Raw genomic sequence first — 22,510 nt, forward strand, 5'->3', positions numbered from 1 at the left:
GAAATCTTAAAGGAATCTTTCTTGTTGGGAGTCAGATAAGAAATGTCCATTAAATATGAAGCTGGAGCCAACAGCCAGTTAGTTTAGCATAAAGACCGGAGACAGACATGTGTGTGGTGGCCCTGAGAGCTCGATGCACTGCAACTTAAAAACACAACAGATAAAACATTAGCAAGTAATCATGTTTCATATCACATATTTATTTGAATTTGTAGGCAAGTAATCAACAAAAATCTAGTGCTAGGTTAAGTGCCAATGCCTGCAATGATATCTGAATAATGCAGTCTCAGTGTTGGAAAAATTTTCCAATTCTACAGGTGGTCGTCTTTATGCACTGTATGTATGTCACTTAGTAGTGTCACAGTTATTTTATAACTATTTTTTGTTCAGTGTGACTTGGAGCAATTCTGCATTTGATTTAGTTGCATTTTCTCTCTTAGTGTTTTTTTTTTCATTATTTTTTCCTAAATGCTGCACATTTTGTCAAACTGATTAAGGTGTTCTTTCATTTGCTTGTGTTGTAGGTGGATTTTTATACCTTCAGACACACCCAGGCTAGCTGTCCAGTCTTTATGCCATTTCCACTGTCTGCGAGCCTCATAAGAGATTGAATGAATGAGAGAGTGCTACTGATTTTCTCAGCTTACCCTCAGCAAGAAAGCCAACAAGCATATTTCCCCAAAATGTCATACTATTGCTTTAACGGCAAAGTTAATTTGTATGGTTGTCTACAGTTGGCATCGCTCCATGCAGGTACAAACAGCACAATGCTCATGGTAAAAATTATGTGCTGATATTATACCTGGTATATATCTATATATATCTGTCTCATGTTTAAGAGTTACATGCAACTGTTCAACACATTAAATTTGAAAGGACATGGGGGCACTATTACATAATGGACAGAAACACAGGTTAATTCTGGCGAAGCCCACATTCATCTGCTCTGCCCACTCTCTCATTCTGCCTCCAGGTATCTGAGCCTTCATTGTCTCCTCCCTCGCTCACCACCCATTCTCTTTCTCTCCTCCTCTCTCTGCTGCACCCCCACCACCACCACCTACACACACACACACACACACCCAACAGAGGGAGAATGGGACTCTGATAAGCAGTCTATTGATTGGAGTGAGGTAAAGCAGAATGTGTTGGTAAGAGTGTCAGAGAGGCAGAGGAGATGGCACAGCTCTATCAGGACTACTTGTCTGCAGAATCATGAGTGGAGAAGACAGCAGAGGTACACTGCCACACACGGAGGCAGAGATACACACATACACACATACACACATCGCTGTACTTGAAATCAAATGAGTTGGACTGTTTAATAATTGGATGCTGGCACATTGGTTCTCTCCTCCCTTTGTCCCTCACCTCCGTCTAAATGATGTTCATGTCCTATGTGTGAGTCAAAGCTACACTAAACTGTGCACACAAAACCAGAGAATTACAGTTTGTGTCCTGGCTTCTGCAACCAAACAACAACAAGCCAAAACATGTTATTCAAAGTTTTGAGTAAATAACCAATTTGGGAGCATGAGAAAAGAGACAAATCTAGGCTTAGCTAAATCCTTTTTTAATCAAATCTTGAGAAACCTTGGAACCTACAAGCAGATCATAAATGTTTTCCTCACAATTTGAATCTGAACCTAAAAAGCTAGTGGTACACACTTTAATAAGTAGCATCTAAAACAAGTAATTGGTATAAAATAGTATAAAGTAATGTTGAATGCTATACTAACATAGTTATCTTGTCATGTTCTTCCACAAAGACTTGTAAACATTCATACAGAGATCTTATTTGAAGTTTTACTTAATAGAAGTGTTATCCCAAACAACACACAAGGAGTACAACATTTAAATAACCTCAAACTCTAATTTGTCTTCCATCATTTTGAAGTGAAAATATACCAGTGATTCCAAGTAAGCTCGCCAGTGGCACTCTGCAAACCTGAGCCAGTCTAAAATACTACCCAATGCCAAACAAAACTAATTAAATGTTGTTTATTGTTGCTGCCAGCTAGCCCAAAGAGAGACGGATAAAGGTGAACAAAACAGGGAGGTCTGTTATTTTGTAGTGCTGGCCTATTACAGACCTAAAATCCAAAGGGCCTCGTGCCTTCTTTCCCTATTTTGCAAAATCCTCAAAAGATTTTTTCCTCATGTTTTATATTCACATAGCCTCTGGATTACAAAACAGCTAACATACAGTATATGTGGGTCAGGTAGGGGTTATATCTCAACAGTATTTCTAAAAACTGCATTGTGTCAAAGTGCCTAAATGCTTTCAACATATACAGCCCTTTCAACACTTTATAGTACTTTAACACTATACAATCGAGTACATTAAAACTAGTTAGAGTACTTCAGCATAAAGCACCACCTCTCGAATTCTCTGAATACCTCTGAACATTACCAAGTTGATGGACTCTCCTGCAGCTCTCTGCTAGCCTTTTTTACTTCACTTCTATGCCTCCTCATACATGTTTGCTCACTCTTCCTTTTTCTCGGTCCTCCTATTTTTCCTAACATTCCCTTTGTTCTCACTCTCTTCATTAACCCTTTCTCCCTTACTCCAAGCCTGGCTGACCCTCATCTTTCCCTCACTCCTCTCGTCTCATCTTTCCTCTCACTGCCCCTCCCGTCTTTCCCTCATTTGGTCTCTTTTCGCCATTAAGAGTCAAACTGTGTCTCCCTGGCAGGAGTGTGAGCTTTGCCAAGGTAGGGCAATTAAAGCGACAACAGATTGGACCAGACTCGCAGAACTACAGAGTAAATTGGGGGAGGGCTTGTAGCGGAGCTGGGTGTAACTGGTAACAGATAGTACTAATTGTAAGCAAGTGCTGTGTGACTGAGCATTAGTAGCATTGTCTTGTCTCATTGTTCTGCTGGGGAACACCTGCAAGACCTTTAAACAAACTACGCAAGTGAGTCAAGTAAGTGTTATAGTATCCATCACAATTCCATTTAGTGCTTTTGTAATATGTAATATGTTCAGAATATGGTGTAAAAGATGATAGAGAATAGTCAAAAGAAACAACAATAAACTCACTGTACCTATAATATATCAAACATTAAATAAATGTACATTCAACATTTTTTAAAAAATCATGTTTTTGTTTTAGTTCTGTCTGCAACCTCTTGAGTAGCAGCTAGGTGGGTTTTTAGGTCTTAGGTCTTAGGTCTGGGTTTTAGGACAATTACATGGTATTTTGTGCAGGAAAGGCAGAGTGTCTAAGTCTAGCTTGTTTGCTGGAACAAACTGGTTTGGTGACAGCCATTGGCAGGCAGCCATACAGTCTAACTGTGGATCAGACAACCAAAACAATTAGCTAAAAGCATCTAAAAGATGAAGAAGGTGTCGATTCACAAGGAATTCAGCACCTCTACCATCCCATTCATCATTATACAATAATTTATTTCACTATAAATATTCATTCAAGCTCTAATGTTTCTAGTTTCTTGTAGTAAAATGGGTTTCAAACTTTCAAATGTGTCCAACTCTGTCTCCACAAATAGTCTCACTAAAAATTGTCACACCCTGCCTGCAGGTGAGATGATAGTATTTAACCTTTCATATTTGATTCATTACAGAATAAAGATGAGGCACTTTACTCTCTAATCAGTACTGCAATCAACTGCGTAGAGGAAGTGAGAAAAGCAAACTTGTAGTGATTGCGTGAGCTTCTCTATATTAAAATCTCCGACCTGATGTCTTGCTCTCATTTATACAGTTACTGAACAGATTTATTACATAATGGGTACACACACATGTACACACAAATACTGAGCCCCTCAATACCATACAACATCCTTGAGTGAAATCAGTAGTGTGTGTATGAGTGTGTCTATGTGTTTGTGAATAAATGTGTGTGCTTTCATGTCTTTGCAAGCTTTTCCATATGTTTTTTTTTTTTTTTTGGTGGGAATACATGCCTGTGTGCGTGTGTGTGTGTGTATGTGTGTGTGTGCATGCATGCAGGTGTGTAGGCTACAAGATGTATGCATTCTAGCTGTGTGACAGAGCATATTATGATGAACAGCTCCCCCAAATGACTGATTGTGTCTTGCCTCTGCCATAAATCACACACCCACTGCCCCCCTTCAACCACCTCCAAACACACACACACACACCTTGAGGCACAAGCAGAAACATACAAACAGAAATTTGGTGACAACCTCCTCAACCTCCCACCCCCACCCCCTCTCTTTCTTTCGCTCTCTCTCTCACACACACACACCTACGATGTTGTGTCTGACAAGCTCTACAAGCGAGGGTCAAGCGCAGAGTTCAGATTTTGACAGAAGCCCAGTGATATGAAAACCCTGATAGTACTGTGTGTCAGCATATCCTCCGCTGTATATCCATGTGTCCCATTCTGTTTCTATGGGTGAATTCATGTAGTAGAAGATAATATGTGTGTTTTTCTGAGCATTATTCTTGTCTCTGCTACTCACCAATGTGCTTGCCCTTCATGTGGTAGTAGAAAGAGACACAGTATGGTACTCTGCCAGAGCCCTTGGGGCCCCTAACTGAGGTCACATTAAAAAGTGGAGACAGCAGACGAGCCTTGTCTCCCTGAACACGTGGCCGTGACGCTTCGATGTACATGTAGTAACCTGAAACGGACAAAACACTCTATTGTCCAGAGTCTTGAATGCAACACAAAATAAAATTTTATGATGAGTGAAATTTGAAATTCATAGTTTTATATATGTCTGTTTTCCTAAACCTCCAACTTTGCACACTGTGCAGCATACAGTTCTCTCTCTGCAGTACTATGGCTACTATAAACAGAACTAAGCCTGTACATAAAACAGTTCCTCACCCTCCTTGGTTCCACTGCGGTCAGTCTCAGGGCCGGTATTGGCAGATCGCTTGGGATTCTGCGTCAGGTGATTCTGTCTTGTCCAGTCAAAGATGTCACTCCGGTCTTGAGAGAAACCACAGATCCGCTCATCCTCAAAACCACACACATGGTCTGAGATGTGTGTATGTGTATATAGAGGGGGGGGGAAATGAAGAGAGGAAAAACACATTTGATTAGTGACATGTCAGACAGGTGACAAACTACAGGTAACCTACTGTTTTTTTTCTCCCTTCCCACTTTTCCCCAGGAAAATTAGTGGCAGCGATATAAGCTGTAGAGTAACCTCTACAATATGCACTTCAAATGTGAAGATCAGACAGACAGGCAATTACTGACAAATTCAAAGGCAGATTGTAAGAGGCAGGGTATATAATGTGAAAATTAAAGTGGATTCCACATATTATGCATATTCTGATGTATGACTCCCACGTGCAGAAAACTTTATAAAGGCAACTATGATTGAGTCAGGCTATGACCAATGTAGAAAAATTAAAAAAATAACATCAAAAACACTGTTATAAAATAGTACTTTTAACAAAAACAATGTATGTAGCTTGAAGAAAAACAGCAACATAATAATTAAAAGAAGAGGAGTTGACCTACTGAACCACATATACACAATAGCTTGTAGTTCTCTATTACATGGGTGTTTTGAATGAGACATTTTTTAAATAATCAGTTTGCAATATCGGTCAACAGCCTTTAGATAATAAGAAAAATCCTACTACTAATAATAATAATAGTATTTCAGAGGCAAAGTTGAAGTTATCATGAAAGGAATGAACCTCTTATGATTGTGAGTCTCATCTGTACACTTTTGGAGTGAGCGTGCATATGTTGTGCATGCAATAAATTTAGATGCACAGATCTACCTTTTCCCATATGACTGCCTCAACAAGCTGTTTCTGAATATGATGCATAATGCTCATAGCAAATTTTAGGGGGAAGCTATGATCAGAGGTATCTTCACTTGACAAATAATCTTCTAGGATCTTTGGGATCATTTTCATGTTTTGGACTCATAATTTGGCTTTTTGAGATTGACTCATACGACACACACAAATATTGAGAGTGGCTTTTAGTTTTATCTTATGACTGAATTGGCATTATCCTTGATACTGACGTCTCTTGTTGAACCAGGAAGAGGGTCCTCTCTGTCTCTCTGTGGTGTTGTCACCTTCATTAGCCCATCTGGAGGGCTCTGCCATTATCAGAGACTCACTAAAGAAATGAAAATTGAAGCAACCCAGTAAAACAACAGCTATCTAAAAAACCATCCAAGCGGACAGATTCAGTGAAAGCTTCCCTGGACACACACACACACACACAGCCCGCTGCAGATGCATATGGCTCGTGCTCCCCATGAGGATGGCTCGTGTGCGCTTCTTTGTTTCGGGGAGCTAATCTATTACTATTCACACCCTGCTCCACTACATGCGCTCCTTTCAATTTGCACTGTTGTTCTCGCAGTCTGTTCCAATCTGCTGTTATTTTAATTGCCTCACCCTGGTGGAGCCAACTGCCACTCCTGCCAGAAAAATGCTGCGTGTCTCTTAATGAAGAAAATAGACAAGATGCAATTGACTGAGAAAGAGAGAGGGATGGCAACAGAGAGGATGAGAGGGAAGGAGAGAGCAGGAGTATGTGCAAGAGCGTGATACTGAGAGAAAAGGGACTGACTCAGAGAACAAGGGGACACAAATCTAAGGTGAGATGTAACATAGTTTTAACATAGTTTCATCATTCAGAGCCTTTTACTAATCGCCATAACCAGTCTCGTATCCTCCAATCACAGCCACTCACTCGCTTTGTCATGTCCTACTGTTACCCCACTCTCCTCCCTAGCAACAAGATTTAATAAAGGCCAAGGCAGGTCATGGCAAACTTTGCCTTGACAAACTTGCACTGACATCGCTTGCAGCATACAAGCTAAATTAGCTTTCATCAAAATTCAACGTGCCTTCCTAACTTCACCACCCTGTCATCAATCAGGTCACAACAACAAGCAGAGGGCTGTGGAAGAAAATGTGGAAGAGCAGAGGCAGTTAAGTCTCACCTGAAGGCCTTGGGTAGGTGTAGGCTGTAAGAAAATTACAATAATATTGATTACCACTCAGATATGCACAACACATCAATTTTATCTATGCTTTGTATGTGGTACTTAAATGGATATGAAATATAATGACCTGATATAGACAAAGATGCTAGATGAAAACGGTTTTAAGTGTCTCTTACGTTCTGAGTACTGGATGATTCGACTGATATAGTCCCCAGTGCTGTAGGTGGTGATGGGGGCCAGTCGGACCTCGTAGGACAGAGGGATTCTCAGGTCTGATATGGTGTAGGACATCAGCACACCCTTCTCTGGCTCCTTACCCTTGAGGTCAATCTGCTTCGACAATAGGTTCTGCTTATTCTAGATTGGTATGGGCAAACATGCACACGAACACACGCACGCGCACACACACATGCACAGATGACCAGGGGAAGATGCAGACATGTTAAGATGAGCACTCATATTCTCCAGTTTAAAAAATCTGAGAAGATGCACACACATACACACAGTACCCAAAAAAGATAATATGGCAAAAAAAAAAAAAAACGATGCACGCTTGGAGGTGTCAATGCTGTCAGGCACACCTTCCATCTTTTCTCCTTTCCTCCACTACTTTGATCATACCATTGCTCGCTTCATCTCTATCACTTTATGTTGATACAGTGTGCTCTGATTTCAGAATTTTTTTACCAATCAGAAGTCAAGCATGTGATGGGAAACTCACCCCCAGTAACAACTCAAAGCTCCAGCTCGTCTGCCATCTGGAGGGTTGTCACTGCAATATTAAGTGTTCCTACAGTATAACACTGGTAATACATTCAGCTATTTTATGTATACAGGCAAAAAGTCCAGGGTTAAAGACCTGCTCATATTTTTCTTGGCAAAATGTTCTCATCTCAAATGTGATTAAAGCATGTGATTCCACAGGTATTCACTTTGTGTTGTATGAGTAGTAATCATTAATCTACACTCAGCCTAATCAACATGTCATCTCTATTACTTTTCTTTTCCCAAATCTGTGCATGTTTCCCCACATTTCCATTTATGGTATTAAGGGAAATTCAGTGAAGGCATACAGCCAGTTCTGGGCATATAGTCAACCAATACACCTCAGGACTTGGATTGCACACGTCTTGAAGTTTTTAATCTCTCTTATCCAAAACAAAGTAAACCAGCCGTCAAAAGAATTATTTACTACAATCTTTTCTCTCTAAGCGCTTTGAAGGCAGGAAAGGCTACGTTAGTCTCAGTACAGTATCAGTGGTGTCCTGCAGCAAGTTTTGCCAATGAAAGACATATTTCTTTTACCTCCCTATATTCATTTATGATGAAGCACTGTAACCTACCCATATTGAATCCAAACAACAACAAGCCAAAATAAACTGAGCTGGCTATGTATTATTAGAGAGAGATAGAGATTAGAGAATGAAAATTTAAAAAATGGTTATGATGTTAATCCAGTTCAGTTGTTATCTCTTAATTTTTTAAAGTTAACTTACCTGTGTTTTTTTTTCTTTCTTTTTTTATGTTAGCACCACTTGTAATAGAGCTATTGCTGTGTTATTCCACCCACGGAGAGAAGGACCCATTAGCTGTGTATCTGCCTCTGATCCCAGCTACTTAAAGACCTGACAGTGAGCTCAATCTAATGCATTAGGTCAGCCACTCCACCACAACACCTTAGTACACCCACAGCATGCCATTACCGGGTTATGCATGCAGCAGAGGTGTGTGCACTGTATGTGTGAATTGTGTGTGATGAATGTGTTTATGTGTATGCACGCAGTGAGCTGGTGTGTGTGATAAATGTCTACAGTTCAGAGCTGTTACATGGTGAGCAATAAGTATATGGCAAGTACATAATGTCCCCACAGATGTATTCTATTGGCCAAAAAAAGATGCAACATAAAAATGTATCTTAACTTACAATATATTCCAATTTTGTGGGATAATTATGTAAAAAAAAAATAAAAAAATCCAAAAATATACTTATACAAAATATACAAAATAAATATACATAAAATATGCTTCTACTAAGCTCCTCCAATCCAGAGACTAACAGGTTGGTATGTCACAGAGGAACTGATACATCCCATAACTTCCCTTATAATTGCTACGGTACTGTATGCTCTGACATCGGCACACTGAAATCCGCTTCTCCTCCTGTCCTCTGACACTCAGGTTGAGGTGTGCTATTCCCATTGGATGTCGACTCAGTACCACAAATTCAACCCCAACTAGACTGAGCTGATCATTTCTATTGACAAGACCACGGTGACTCTCTGCCCAGGCTGCCAAGAATCTGGTATGACTCCAATTATTGTGTGGGTCCCACATGGCAGCCGTGGGCCCCTGATCCCTGCAAGTCTGTGCTCGGCAACATACTTGGAATCAAATCCTTCCTTCCCCACCAGGCGCTATGCCACTAATGGCTGTTAAATCTCCTTTTCTCACTGCCAGTCTGGCTGTTTCTGTCTGAGTTGCTCCAACTTTTCACCCTCTCTTGCCGGTCACAGAACATCCTTCTCCCTCTTTGTACAACAGCAGGTATCTTTCAATGCAGACTAAATAATCTATTTCTAAACATAAATCACCCATCCTCCCAATGAATAATGACCTCTCCTCTAATTCACCTTTCCTCAAAACTTTCTTTTATGATGCTGCTGTGAGTACGGAAATATTAGAGGGCATTAAGGTCCTTTGACCTTTTGTTTGCTTGTACCATACTGTTGAAATGATCTAGAAACTTAAAGGTTTATCTACTGTTGTGCTCACTAAATTATCTCTCTTGTTAGCAGCATGCCTACATACTGCCTAACATAATTGGACAGAATTCAGAGACTTAACAAAGGGCTTAGTGGCAGATGTTTTATAACAGGATACTGCCTCTTGTAACGAAAAGGCAGCAAAGCAACCTTTATGTTTAAGAGACGGTCACATCACAGAAAGGTCACAGATTTCGATTTCTCAAACAGCAATGTGTCTTGTTGAAATTTCCGTGAGTAAGGTCCTGCACCCCTACCTGCTAACTTGCTCAGGTAAATGTATTTTGTGTATTAGCACAAAGAGGATCTTCTGAACAAAAAACAATTTGGGTTGAATGACGCTCTCATGTCATTCTCAGTATGTTTTGTGTATCTGTGATTGAGATGAGAAAAGGGAGAAAAGCAATTTTTGAGGGGAAAAAACAAGCAAGGGATGAGTAAAATGCAGGCTTTCCACACAGTTCTTGCTGTAAATTTGATGATTACCAAGAAAACTGGTATATGCAGCAGTGGAAGAAGTGCTTAAAGCACCAATGCAATGGTGTTATTAAAAGTGTTATTAGCAGAAGTGTTAGTAGTAAAATGTATTTTAAGAATCAATTTGCCTGATACAAAAATCTATTTTTCCTTTTCTTTTTTTGTGTGAAATACTTGGTAATTTTACATGTTTGGATTCTAACAATGTAATGACATGAGCTACCACAAGTTTAGAGGGGAAATGTTTCCTATCTGCTGGAGCTGCGAATGATTCAGAAACATCTCAAATGTGGCGAAGGGCCAGAACCAGGCACTGGTTTTTGTGGATGGTCACAAGCCAAATGAAAAATGGAAACCACTGGTTGAATCTTGACAATGCAGTTCATAAGCTAGTCAAATGTTGTTTTTATGTAACTAGGGACTATATCTGTCAAATAAATGTAGTGCAGTTGAAAGCTCAATTTTTCCCTCTGAAATGTAGTGGAGTACAAGTATAGTAACATAAAACCACCACCAGATATATCACATCACTCCTGCTTTAATTGAATGAATGAATACAGAACTACTACCACTGCAAGTCATTTCCTAACTGAAGCTGGAAATATGTCAGTTTATTTTGGAAGCTCCAATTCATGCTCTCATTAATAGTGCATTCCTCTGCAGTTTTTTATTGTTGATACTGTGCAGAGAGATTTGCTCAGCTACCACTGTAACTAACCACCCGATTCATACATTATCATACAGTGCATAATATTTTACATAGCAGCAGTTACATAGTAAAATGTATTGTGCCCTTTTAACACCCACTTACGCTCACATTCATCCATATAAACATTTACACACTGCTCATACAGCATATGCATAATTATGTGGAATATAGCAGGAAGGAAAAGCTATGCTCATGTAATATGCATAAAGTGTGTGTTAGCGGGGAGAGATGAGTTAATAATGCTGAGGAGTTAGAGCTTTAGAAGTAGGTGGAATGTGCTTTCTTCATGAGTGGACGGGGTCTCACCCACACACACACACACACACACACACACACACATATGCATGCACACTTGTGTGTGGGGGATAGATGACAGGGAAAAAAATGAACTAGACTGAAAGCATGCACACACAAACACTCACTCACACATACACTGCATGAACCTGGAAATGCACACTGGATCAATGAGGTGCTGAGGTGTGACTCAGAGGAATTCAGCTGCTTCTACTGCAGGTAAAAGTCTCTGTCTCCTCTGTCTCAATGCTTCTGTCTCTGTCTGCTTCCCTCACTAGGTCAGTGGACGTTATATGTGTGCCTGTGTGTGTGTGTGTGTATGTGTGCGCCTAAGTGACAGGGGAAGAGGCAGGGGGAAAGTGAGAAAGATATACAGCATGTAGAGAGAACACCAACAGAAGGAGACAGTCAAAGTGACAGGAGTGAGTGACTGACATATTTAAAAAGGCAGAGAGGTGTTTGGTTGATAGACTGATATGGGAGTCCATCTACCTCTCTTTGACATCTGTGTGTGTTTGTGTATGTTGCTGTGCACCCATGTGCATGTCTGTGCCACACAGGCGCTTTCAGAAATTTCAGCCAGACAGTGTTTTCAGCTGTGTCTCCATCAGACTTGTCAACAAAGAGACAACAAGACAAAGAATGTGTGAAAGAGGGTGAGAGCGAGGGCACAGCCATGAGATAGAAAGACAGACACAGAGTGATGTGTGTATGAGAAGAATTTGGACTGACAGCATAAGAGTGTATGGCCCTCTTCAAACAATAAAGAGTATGAGGTTAATTTTTCTATTATCCTCTACTAATGGATCGTTTGTCTGCATGTATGAGTATCAATGCTTGCTATAGTCTCTTTGAGGTCTGGTGTGTGGATATACAAGTATATCTCAATAGCGGGGCTGGTTATATACATAAATTATTCATATATTTGATTTAATGTACAACTCTAATTCATCATGAATATTTTTAATTTCTCATATATATGATAATGGGGATGTGTTTGCACAGGCATGTTTGTGTGACTGTGCATGACTGTAGTGCAGTGCAGAAAGGACCTGGGTGTAGCTCTGATCTGAAGCCAGGTATGCCACTATAGCTACACAATGCACAGTGTTGCACACTACTTCATAGCTACAGGCAGAAGGTCAGTCAATATAGAGATGAGGTGGAAAGACTGAGAGATGGGAGGATGAAGGTGTTAAGAGGGAGGAAAAGAAACAGGGAGGGTAAAATAAGGATGAAGAATACAAATGTTTGGAATTAAAAGAAGTGCAAACATGTAAATTCTGGAAACACAGGTTGCCTTCGCAAGCAGCTTATTACGACTCAGTTACGTTTTAATGTTAGATGACCTCTAGTGGCTGTTGTAATTATGACAGGAGCAATGGAGGAAGTCAGGTGACACAGCATAAAGAGCAACAAATTTTGCATTAGGCGAGGACTGCAGCGAATGGATGGGTCAATGAAACACAGAACTTTGACACGGGAGAATGTTGTTCATCTCCAGTTTGAGACTGATCAATGTATGTCTGCTTGTTGTAACTGTTTATTGTAGCCATGGCAAAAGTATGCCTGCTGCCGTAGGGCCACGATTTCAGGAGACGCTTCAGTGGGTCATATCAGAGAGAGAGGGAGGGAAAGGACTTAAATATGCATATAATGTGTATGTGTTTGTATATAAGATTTATATACCTGCATCAGAGATGTTTGTAACACATAAAATCCAAGAACATATGCTGTGCGCCTCTCATTCTATTCTATTCTTTCTAGTCTGTCTGTTAAAAATGTGCAATGTGATTTATGTAAGAGAAGTTAAGCTGGAAATGTGCAGTTTAAGATCAGCAAGCATTGACGTGAAAATTCCAAAACATTTACTAAGGCCACTATTAAACTCCAGCTGAGCAAAATTATTTGAGCATCAAGTACTCATAAAATTATGATGTAAGACTTTTTTCTTTTTTTTTTTTTTTTACACATACAACCATTAAACCAGTGCTGCAGGGGCCATTAAACAAACTCTTAGGGGAACTGAAGAAGAGATGAACATCAAGTTTAAGTTTAATGGCCACAAGCACGTAATTTCCTGTCCCCGCTTTGTCTGTAAAATGGTAAAAGTGAAGTTACCTGCCAGTTTTTTAAGGCTTGCTTAGTGTTTGATGGTAAACTGTTTCTATGAAATACAGGCTACTTAAATGTCCCTCATTAATATATGTGAACAAATCAGGAGGATTTACACTGCATTAATACATAAGGCGTGACTGATGACAGACAACTTGAGATTCCTTTGCCAGTGCGCTTAAATGAAGGTAAGTGTCTGAAATGAGCCACAAAAGGCTTTGTAAATTTGTCTCCCTTGTTGTAAAAAGAAAAATTATCACATTTTAATTATCTCTCACAAATCAAAGTATTCATTTAAGAAACTGTAGGGGTGGAGATTGTTGTGTGAGGAAAAGGGGTGTAAGGACAGCTTGATGAAACAAGAAGGACCCGTCAACTCTGTTAATTCCTACACAGGGCAACCCCCTGCTGGGAGAACGGAACTAAATTAAGAAGTGTAAACAGGGATTTCACAGCCTGGCAGTGAGTCATGGAGCAAATCATGTCATCTGCCACACACACACACACACAGAGGAATAGACATACCCTATACATGCAGGTAAATACAAATACATTCATATGGACATATATGACATAAAGCTCCATAAACATACACAAACTCGATTAGAAACTCATCCACTCACACAACAACAAAATACAAAAGTTAAAAAAATGTATACACTTAATGCCTACAAGCAAATGCACTAAGCATATGCTTAGACCTACAGTAAAGAGCATGGCTTTACATGAACTGATCTGAGTCCTCTTGTATTCCCCTCTGTGTCTGCACGTCTCCCCGAAGACCTTCACATCATTTTATATGTGCTAAAAAGATAGAGTGTCAAGGCGTTAAGAGGATGAGCTGGAGAAAGTGTTGCAGAAATAGATGGGTTGTGAAATTGAGATGGTATTACATTTGAATGTTCTTGTACTCTATTTAATAGTTGAGAGGACCAGTGAGATTTGCTGTTTTTCTTTAATTTGCATCTTATTTCTCTCTTTCGCACATTTTCATTCACTTCCTTGTTCACTCTCACCCTCTGCTTTCTTGTTTTTTTTTCCTCTCTCTCTCTCTTTTTGGTCACTCTTTAATGCACATGTAAAAACATGCAGGTAAAAACCTTGAAATTAAATTAAAGTTTAACAACGTTTAGGAAGTCTTAAACTGCCACTTAATCCAACTCATTATTTTAACACTGTCAGCATAACAACTCGCAGCAACCATTTATCAGCGCTATTTCAGTTGCCACGGTTCACCCAACATTAAATGCCATTAAGTCTGCACTTATAGCGCAGTACCTCAGACTGGGAAAAATGCAGGGGGAAAGGGAGAGAGAGAGAAGAGCACAAGTAGAAGCAAAACAGACTGAGAGATGGGAAAGAAAGAGGAAGAAATGGGAAGAGAGCGGGAAAAAATGCTGGGAGTAAAATAAGGATACCAGCAGAGAGACAGAAAGAACAGAAAAGGAGAGGGAGAGGGAACAAGGGAGAGGCAGAATGAGAGTTTTCAGAGAGCTTAGGCATGCAACCTAATGTGCATCTTAGGAAGGCCAATGCTCATTTTGTATCTCCCTGAAGAGTCTTACTTAATAAGGTAAGCAGCCAAGTCTTAGGAGTAGGAGGGGAATTACCTATTCATCCGCACAAAAGCAAGCTGGCAGACCCTGCATTCCCTCTCTTTCAGTGTCTCTCTCACACACACACACACACACACACACACACACACACCAAACCCCAAGCTGGTTGTGTATAATTCACTGTTATCCTTCCTGTCTTTTGACTCAAGGCCAGTAATCTGTGAATAGATAGATAGTTTTAGACAAAACAAGAAGATGGGCTCCAAAACTGTTAGAGGAGGTTTGGCTGGGCTCAGCAGTGAAGCCTGTGAGTCTCATGATAAAATTTAAAACATTTAAAGAACAGTCATGATATGGATCATTACTGATAGCATTAGTCTGTAGGTTTTTTTTTGACACTTTATTCATTTGTGATGGAATATCTATGTGTATATGTCATATCATATTTAAATATTACAGTATACTATGCATGTATACAGTAGCATACATGAAATTAAAATAAATGTTTCATATTTCCTGATCATATCTAGCTTGTAGTCTGGCTCAATAATCTGCTTGAGAGACACAGCAGAGTTGAGGTTTAAGGGGTTATTCCAGTGCATGCTTATTCTAAATTCAAGTTTGTGACTGCAGACTAATTTAACACCCCTCACAGGGTTGTGAAAATGAAGTCACCTCAATGCAAAGTCAATCATTTGAGGACAAGCTAAAACATGAAAATACCATTAAAATTGTAGTTTCTCAACTATCTCTGGACTGACTTATGGCTAAAATGAAAAGACGTTGGCACTGGAGGCCCAGTCTTCGTAAGCTGTGGTGACAACATCAGGAGTAAACACATTATTGTCTGTCTGGCACTCAAAGTTAAAATCCTACTGTGACACTGAAGTGACTGTACATGGGAAGTTTGAAAGAATGGTCACGCATTGTAACTTTAGATCTGTTGAACACAGGCGCACAGCTTTTTAGAGGTGACCACTCATCTTCACATCTCCGGGGACTGGCAAGTTGAAAATGAAGCTTGTGTTTGATGGGACTGAGTGATAGGACCTGACTATTGAAGAGGACATGATGGTTATATTCTTGAGAGGGGGCTAACAAGGACAGAAGGGAAAGGAGGGAAAACTGAGAAGAAGAGAAGAGAAGAGAAGAGAAGAGAAGAGAAGAAAAGAGAAGAGAGGAAGTGGCTGTGGCATTGTTCATTCAGTGCAGGTCTCCATTGATTGACAATCACCAAGCTCATAAAGCCTCATGTTTACTTAGCATGCACACTTCACTACATATGGACTCGTGCGTGTGTTCTTGTCTACACAAGTTGTGAGCCTGTTCAGTCAAGGCGATTCCAAATTCACAAACAAAAGCAGGTGACCAAAGTTTGCCTTGGTTTAAGCCAGACTGATCAATGTCAGTTTCATGAGTGTTTTACAAACAAAGTTAGTGAGTTCCCGCCTGTTCACCACATCATGTGAATATACCAGCGCACAAGCACAGTACACGCAGGTTTGTGTCTATGTGTGTGCGGATGCATGTCAACATACGCAGTTCTGTGCAAGTACTTTACCTTTCGTACATTAATCCAGTAACCTATGATACGGTCTGTGGCCTCAGGATCTTTCTGTGTCCACTGCAGATTGTAGGAATAGTTGTTTCCTTTCAGAATCCGGACTGGGTTGGGTGTGTCAAAGTAAAACTCTGCATTGTAGGGTTGTGCTGTGGAACAGTAGGGAAAGAGAAAGAAAGTAAAATATCACTGATAAATGATAGCAAATAGATAGGTAGGTTAGATGGTTAGATGTTAGGTATTTAGATAGATAGATAGATAGATAGATTGATTGATAGACTGATAGATTGATTGATTAATTGATTGATTGATTTTCACTCACCAGAGACATTAAACATGCATGATGATGTTCCTGCAGTATTGCTGACTCGGCACTCATAAGTGCCATTGTTGGTTGGTTCCAGCTTAAACTTGAGCTCTGGTGTCTCCTTCAGGTCCGGCATGGGCATGCGGATTAAATCACCATTACGGAACCAGCGGATGTCCATGAGACGTGGCGGGTTGGACCGGAGGACTGTACACCTCAAAGTCACCATCTGATAGTTCCTAGAACGCACGTCCTGGAAGACTGGGTCCAATATAGGAGGATCTGTGAGGACAGCATAATCCAAGATATTAGGAACACTTAGCTTGTGATTAAGCACAGCGATGAGGTGAATCCGTGCAAAACCCCCATTATCCCTAATCGGTTTCCATTCTGGAAATCTATTTTCATGACAAAGGGGGAGATGGAGATAAAATAAAGCAGATAGGTCTGGAACTAACACAGTACAACAGTTACTGCCACAAGGGATCAAGCATTTATATGAGGTACAAACCCATCCCTGCTGCTAACCTATCCTAACCAGCTGTAATTAACCTGTCAGCAGCGATGAGTGTGTCTCTGAGGTTAATGACTGACTAGGCTGCTGTGGCCCTGGGGTCAGCCGAGACACAACACAGCCAAATTACTCTGCCACAAATCACCAGCCAGCTAGTTCACCCCTGGCTAATCATGTAGATAATAGACAAGATGCTAATGGTGGTATTGCTGTAATAACGGTGATGAGATCTGGTGTTAAAGCCCCCAGAGGTGAGGCAGCATGACTCGAGTCCCTTATGAATCAAGTATATCAGACACAGATGTGTAATTATAGTCTAATCTATGTTATGCCTCTAATTTAGACAGATAGGGCTACAGAATGAGCTACAGCTAAGGATAAGAGAGAGAAGCAGAGACATAATGATAACACAAGTAGGGGAGAACACTGAGACAGAGGGATGCTCTTAATGTTTTTGATACAATGTGTAAATCTCTGAGCAGAATCAACCACCCCAAGAGAGAATATAATAACATAAAGACATCCAACAAGAAACTTCTGTACAGCAATCTGAATAACAAATTATTTCCATGTTGAAACAACTGATGCCTTGATGAGGGTGCCTTGCTGTTGAACATGGACAACCCAGTGCTAATATTTTTAAACATAAACTTTAAATCTACCTTTTTAGCTTTGCTTCTGATTAGGATGTGTATTTTCATTGAATCATTTCTTGTGTTCTTCTTTTTATATGTTTTTATTTTTGTTATATGTTGCTCTCAATTGTTTGCTGGTTATATTTGTATTGTCTTATTATCAGCTTGTCAGCCATCTTTAAAGCACTCTGACTTCCACTTAACAAATTGAACGGTGCTATACAAAATTAAGTTTGACTGACTGATACCCATATCTTCCCACTTCACATTTTACACAGTTAAAGGTAATAAAACCCCAACAACTGTCTACTTAATACTGTCAAGATGAAATCTTATTTTAAAATTTTGAAGCTCATACACAAATACATCTATTCGATCTGTGGGTAAAGCTTTTACGTTTTTCTTCTTTTTTTTTTTTTTTGGTACAGGGCACACTGCCAAACCAACTCCTTGTTTGGAGTCACAGTTTACCATTCTGTGCTTGCACTCCAGTCAGAGGAACATGAGTAAGCACCTGCATGCTAAAAAGACTGGAAACAACCATAACATTTAACTTCTCAGCTTCTATGTTCTCTGTTTGTTTTTAGTCAATACTCTCTCAGCATGTTGATGCAACATCCAAACTTCTTTCTACTTTCATGCCTGTATGACCAAAACTGTCAAGTCATGGTTATGTCTTTTGACCCCTTGGACAACTGTGTAGGTACTCCTCGCAGCCACAGCAGTGGCATGTGCTAAAGCTGAGGGATGGGTGAACAGTCAAAGGTCATACTGTAATCCTATGGACTGATTAGTGTATGGTCACATACTTTGCTCATGCTTATAGACACACATACGCATACTGATGTCTATCTGACTTTGGAAATAGGTGGCAAGGGTAAAGAAAAACAGACAAACTGTGGAGCAGAGGTGATAGAAGAAAGGAGGAGGGAGGGTAGAGAGGAGGTGTGTGGTGAGCTGGTTTGTGAACAGTTTATAAATCATTCCATCCCCAATAGAATTTGGTGGACAAGTTTCCCTTCCCTGACCTTATGTATTCATTTCAACAATTATGTAAGTTTCTAAGCAGTAAGTTTCACTTTATCAAGTCATTGGATTACTTCCATTTCTAACTCAACTTTTCAAATCTCTGGAGCATTGTTTTTGCATTTATTTGCTCCTCATCAGGTCTCACAGTGCCACACTGCAATGTTTCATAGTCAGAAGACCATAATCCATGTAAACACGCCATCGCTATCTGTCTTACTGAATGCAAAATGGATTCCATCTGGGAATGCAACATTGACCAAGCCAAACATTACAGTGCACAAAGAGAAAATCAATTTACATGAGACTGAGTGAGGGAGGGTGTGTGTGTAGGGGGAGTAAGGTGGGACGAAGGGAGAGGGAAAACGCTCTTAAAGAAGTAGACAATGAGGAAGACGAATGATAGGGAAAGTGTGGTGTGAAAGTGAGAGAAGTCGATGATCGAGTATGGGCGGTGGGGAGAGAATGAGAGAATGCAGGATGCAGAAAGGGAGTGACAAGACAGAGAGAGGTCCTCTCTCATGGCCAGCAGTTAGCTGATTGATGATGATGAGAATGGCAATGAGGAAGAACAGCCACCTCTCTCTCTGAGGGAAAGTCAGCAAAGGAAGAAAGGATACAAGGCGAAAAGAGGAGGCAGGAGAGGAGAGAGTGGCGAGAATCTGCGTATCTACTTAATTATATCTGCTATAAAAAATGATGGCATCCTTCCCTCACATCGATCAGTGGTGCTAAATGGAAGGAGGCAAAAACAAACCTGATAAATAAACAAATGAGGTAAAATGGGGCATAAGGAAGGGCAGTGAGAGGAGAGGAGAAAGGATCTGTTTTCCCACACTGTAAATATGCAGAAGTATCTCATACTTTATGGCGTTTATCTAGCAATGTGTTTTTCCTTTTCCTCATTTCTAACCTCCCAATCACACATCACCATGCCTTCTTCTCTCTTTCGGCCCTCCCTAACCCTGCTTCCCGGTTTCAAGCTCTCTCTTAACCCCGTTTCTCTTTCTCTCAATCCTGCTCATGTATCTGTCTCATCTCTCTGTTTCTCTCTCTGTCCAGAGTGGCTTGGCCACCTGGTCCATTAATCAGAGTTGGCCAGTGTGGACAGCAGAGCTCACAGAGTGTTGCCCTTCCCACCCCGCCTGCATTAGTGAGCCCTGTAAATCCTTCTTGAGGAGAGCAGAGGAGAAGAGAGGAGAGGAGTGGAGAGGAGAGGACAGGAGTGGAGAGGAGAGGAGAGGAGAGGAGAAGAGAGGAGAGGAGAGGAGAAGACGCTGATTTGGGCCTGTATTTATCAAGCATGTCAGAGTGGGAAATTGGTCCTAACAGGCCCAATACTCAGACAAATGCTTACTTGGTGCTGCTTTTAAGCAGAGGATGAAAAGCACTTTACCAATTTTTTTCTTTCTGCCCAGGATGTATATTCTTAATTGCCTCCATTCACAGAAATAAACAGTTCCCTTACACTTTTGCTTGATTGGCATTGAATAAATGCAGCTCCAATGGCAATGATTGTGGTACCTCAGAACATGTGCCGTTCTTGTTTTTGTATCCTTGTGCTTTTCTACTATAGTGCACATTTCATCACTTTGATTAATAGTAGCCTTTTTAACTTGACCTTGTACACAGAGCACACTGGGAGTGTGTTATAAGGGCTGAATTGAATACTGGATTCCTGTTAACGTAAATTTACTGAATTGAATCAAACACTTACCTGTGCAATAATACTCTGCCACGTTTCAACCTATACAGTACATTAATGACTCATGTAACAACCTTTTAAAATAATAGATTTTTAAAGTAGTTAACAGTAAACAGTGGGTTTGGGACTGAACTCTTTTAAGTTATCAAGAACTATGGATGTGCAGACAACAGCAAACAGACTTTCCTAAATTCAGCTTAGAACTGATTAAACCTCTTGGATGAATGCCAGAGCAACTTCAGTACTTGAATAAGACATGTTACAGCATGACAATGGTGGCACTAACATGAGGAAATACAGCAGGGGATCCCATGTAACTGCTGCTGTTATTGACAGTTTTAATGCGGCTTGCTGATTTTGCCCACCTGGTGTGCTAATACAAACTGAGACCATCCAGTGGGGGTAGAAATGTTGATGTATCTGTGGTGGTATTCCTGGATAGAGTATGTATTTGTAATCCTCTGCTACCCATACAAAACACTATTTCCTAAGCAAGAGTGATGGGATTTAGCTCTAACATACAAGGTTAAGTATTGGAAAGTTCTAAAGTGGTACAAACCAGTAACCACACAGCATGCACCTGCAGCTTTGGGTGACAAGAGATTGTGTGGTTTGATTAGATAAATGAGGAGGCCTACAATGTGATAGTTCCCACTAAAATCTAAATCAAATTTGTACTTCACATTACGCTTTCTCAGTTTGCTCAGTTTTATGAAATGACGTGCAATAGTTAGGAGTGCCAGTATAATACAAGCATTGCAGAAGTAAGTAAAAGTAGGTACCCTCATTAGAAACGGAAACATATCGAAATTATGTGTTACTTTAGCAAGAAAGATCCTATTCCTTTCTCAAAGCCCATGCTCCAGGAGTGTTATAATGATAGACCCCACTGGGGTGCTCACAAAGGGGAAAGGGTGGGTTTTTGAGAAAACAGCCCCTAAGCCATAGAGGTGTGCCGTCATTTCCTTTACACTTCTCCCTTTTTTCCACAATGTACATTACCATGCATTTCCTCATATGTCTTTCAGTTACATAGGTTTGAGCTAAGTATTAAGGATGGGAGAAAAGAAATCTCTCATATTACCATAGCAACAAAGAAAGGCTTTGTGGCCATGGAAATCTACACAATACATATAGTATATATACTATACAAAGGTGCCACGAGAAAGAACTGCACTCAAAAACTGAGCTTCTGCCTTACAGATCTCTTATACTTAAAAATTATGCTAAAGTTCTGTTTTGTGTGTTTACATGTTTCATTTGTTTTATTTTCATTTATAATGCATTTTTCTTTTTGCTGCTGATATAATTATTACTATTAGTGTTTGCTGCTACTGTTGATCATTTAAGTTTCATATTATTCTGTCTTATCTCAGTAGCAGACAAGATAAAGCTAACAGAGACTAGTGTTTGACAGTAAGAAATCTTATTTACACAAATAACTGGTGGCAGAAGTACTCATTGTGTGATCCTGGCCTTCTGCTCAATCTAAAGGGTGAAAATCTACACTTACACTGCACATTGAGAGTGATCTGCGCCTCTCTGCGTTTGATGTTAAGCCCGTTGTACGGAGCGGTCTGGCATCGGTACGCCCCCATCATGTCCCGGGTGACATTCTTCAGCCTCAAGCGGCCATCGGGCGTCTCCACCACCAGCTTCCCCGATGGCATCAGGAGGTCCTTTTCTGTCCGTGACCAAAGCAGAGGTGGACGTGGTTTGCCATCCACTATCAAGCACACCAGCTCTGCATTACCCCCCTCTCGCACACTGACCACCTGACCTCCTGCCGGAACTGACAGCACTGGAGGAGAGACTAAAGGGAAATGAAGGGAAGAGAAAAAGGTCAAGGAATAGTGAGAAAAACCCTTAGTTTTTAGTAGTAAAACAAAAAATATGACTTTTCTTTATAATGCAATAAAGGA

The 22,510-nt window shown here is 40.4% G+C and overlaps 1 protein-coding gene across 1 annotated transcript in view; it reads right to left on the reverse strand.

The window, feature by feature from the left end:
• Window positions 1-22,510, reverse strand: part of LOC108876975 (MAM domain-containing glycosylphosphatidylinositol anchor protein 1) — a 153,742-nt gene that overhangs the window by 20,713 nt on the left and 110,519 nt on the right. Inside the window, exons 9-15 of the mRNA XM_018666844.2 lie at window positions 22,102-22,401; window positions 16,724-16,990; window positions 16,402-16,550; window positions 7,104-7,284; window positions 6,925-6,948; window positions 4,827-4,979; window positions 4,456-4,617 (exon numbers count right to left, since the gene is read on the reverse strand). Coding sequence (XP_018522360.1) covers window positions 4,456-4,617; window positions 4,827-4,979; window positions 6,925-6,948; window positions 7,104-7,284; window positions 16,402-16,550; window positions 16,724-16,990; window positions 22,102-22,401 — 1,236 coding nt within the window. The remainder of the gene's footprint in view (window positions 1-4,455; window positions 4,618-4,826; window positions 4,980-6,924; window positions 6,949-7,103; window positions 7,285-16,401; window positions 16,551-16,723; window positions 16,991-22,101; window positions 22,402-22,510) is intronic.

The sequence above is a fragment of the Lates calcarifer genome, linkage group LG2, assembly GCF_001640805.2.
Source record: "Lates calcarifer isolate ASB-BC8 linkage group LG2, TLL_Latcal_v3, whole genome shotgun sequence".
Classification (NCBI taxonomy): Eukaryota; Metazoa; Chordata; class Actinopteri; family Centropomidae; genus Lates; species Lates calcarifer.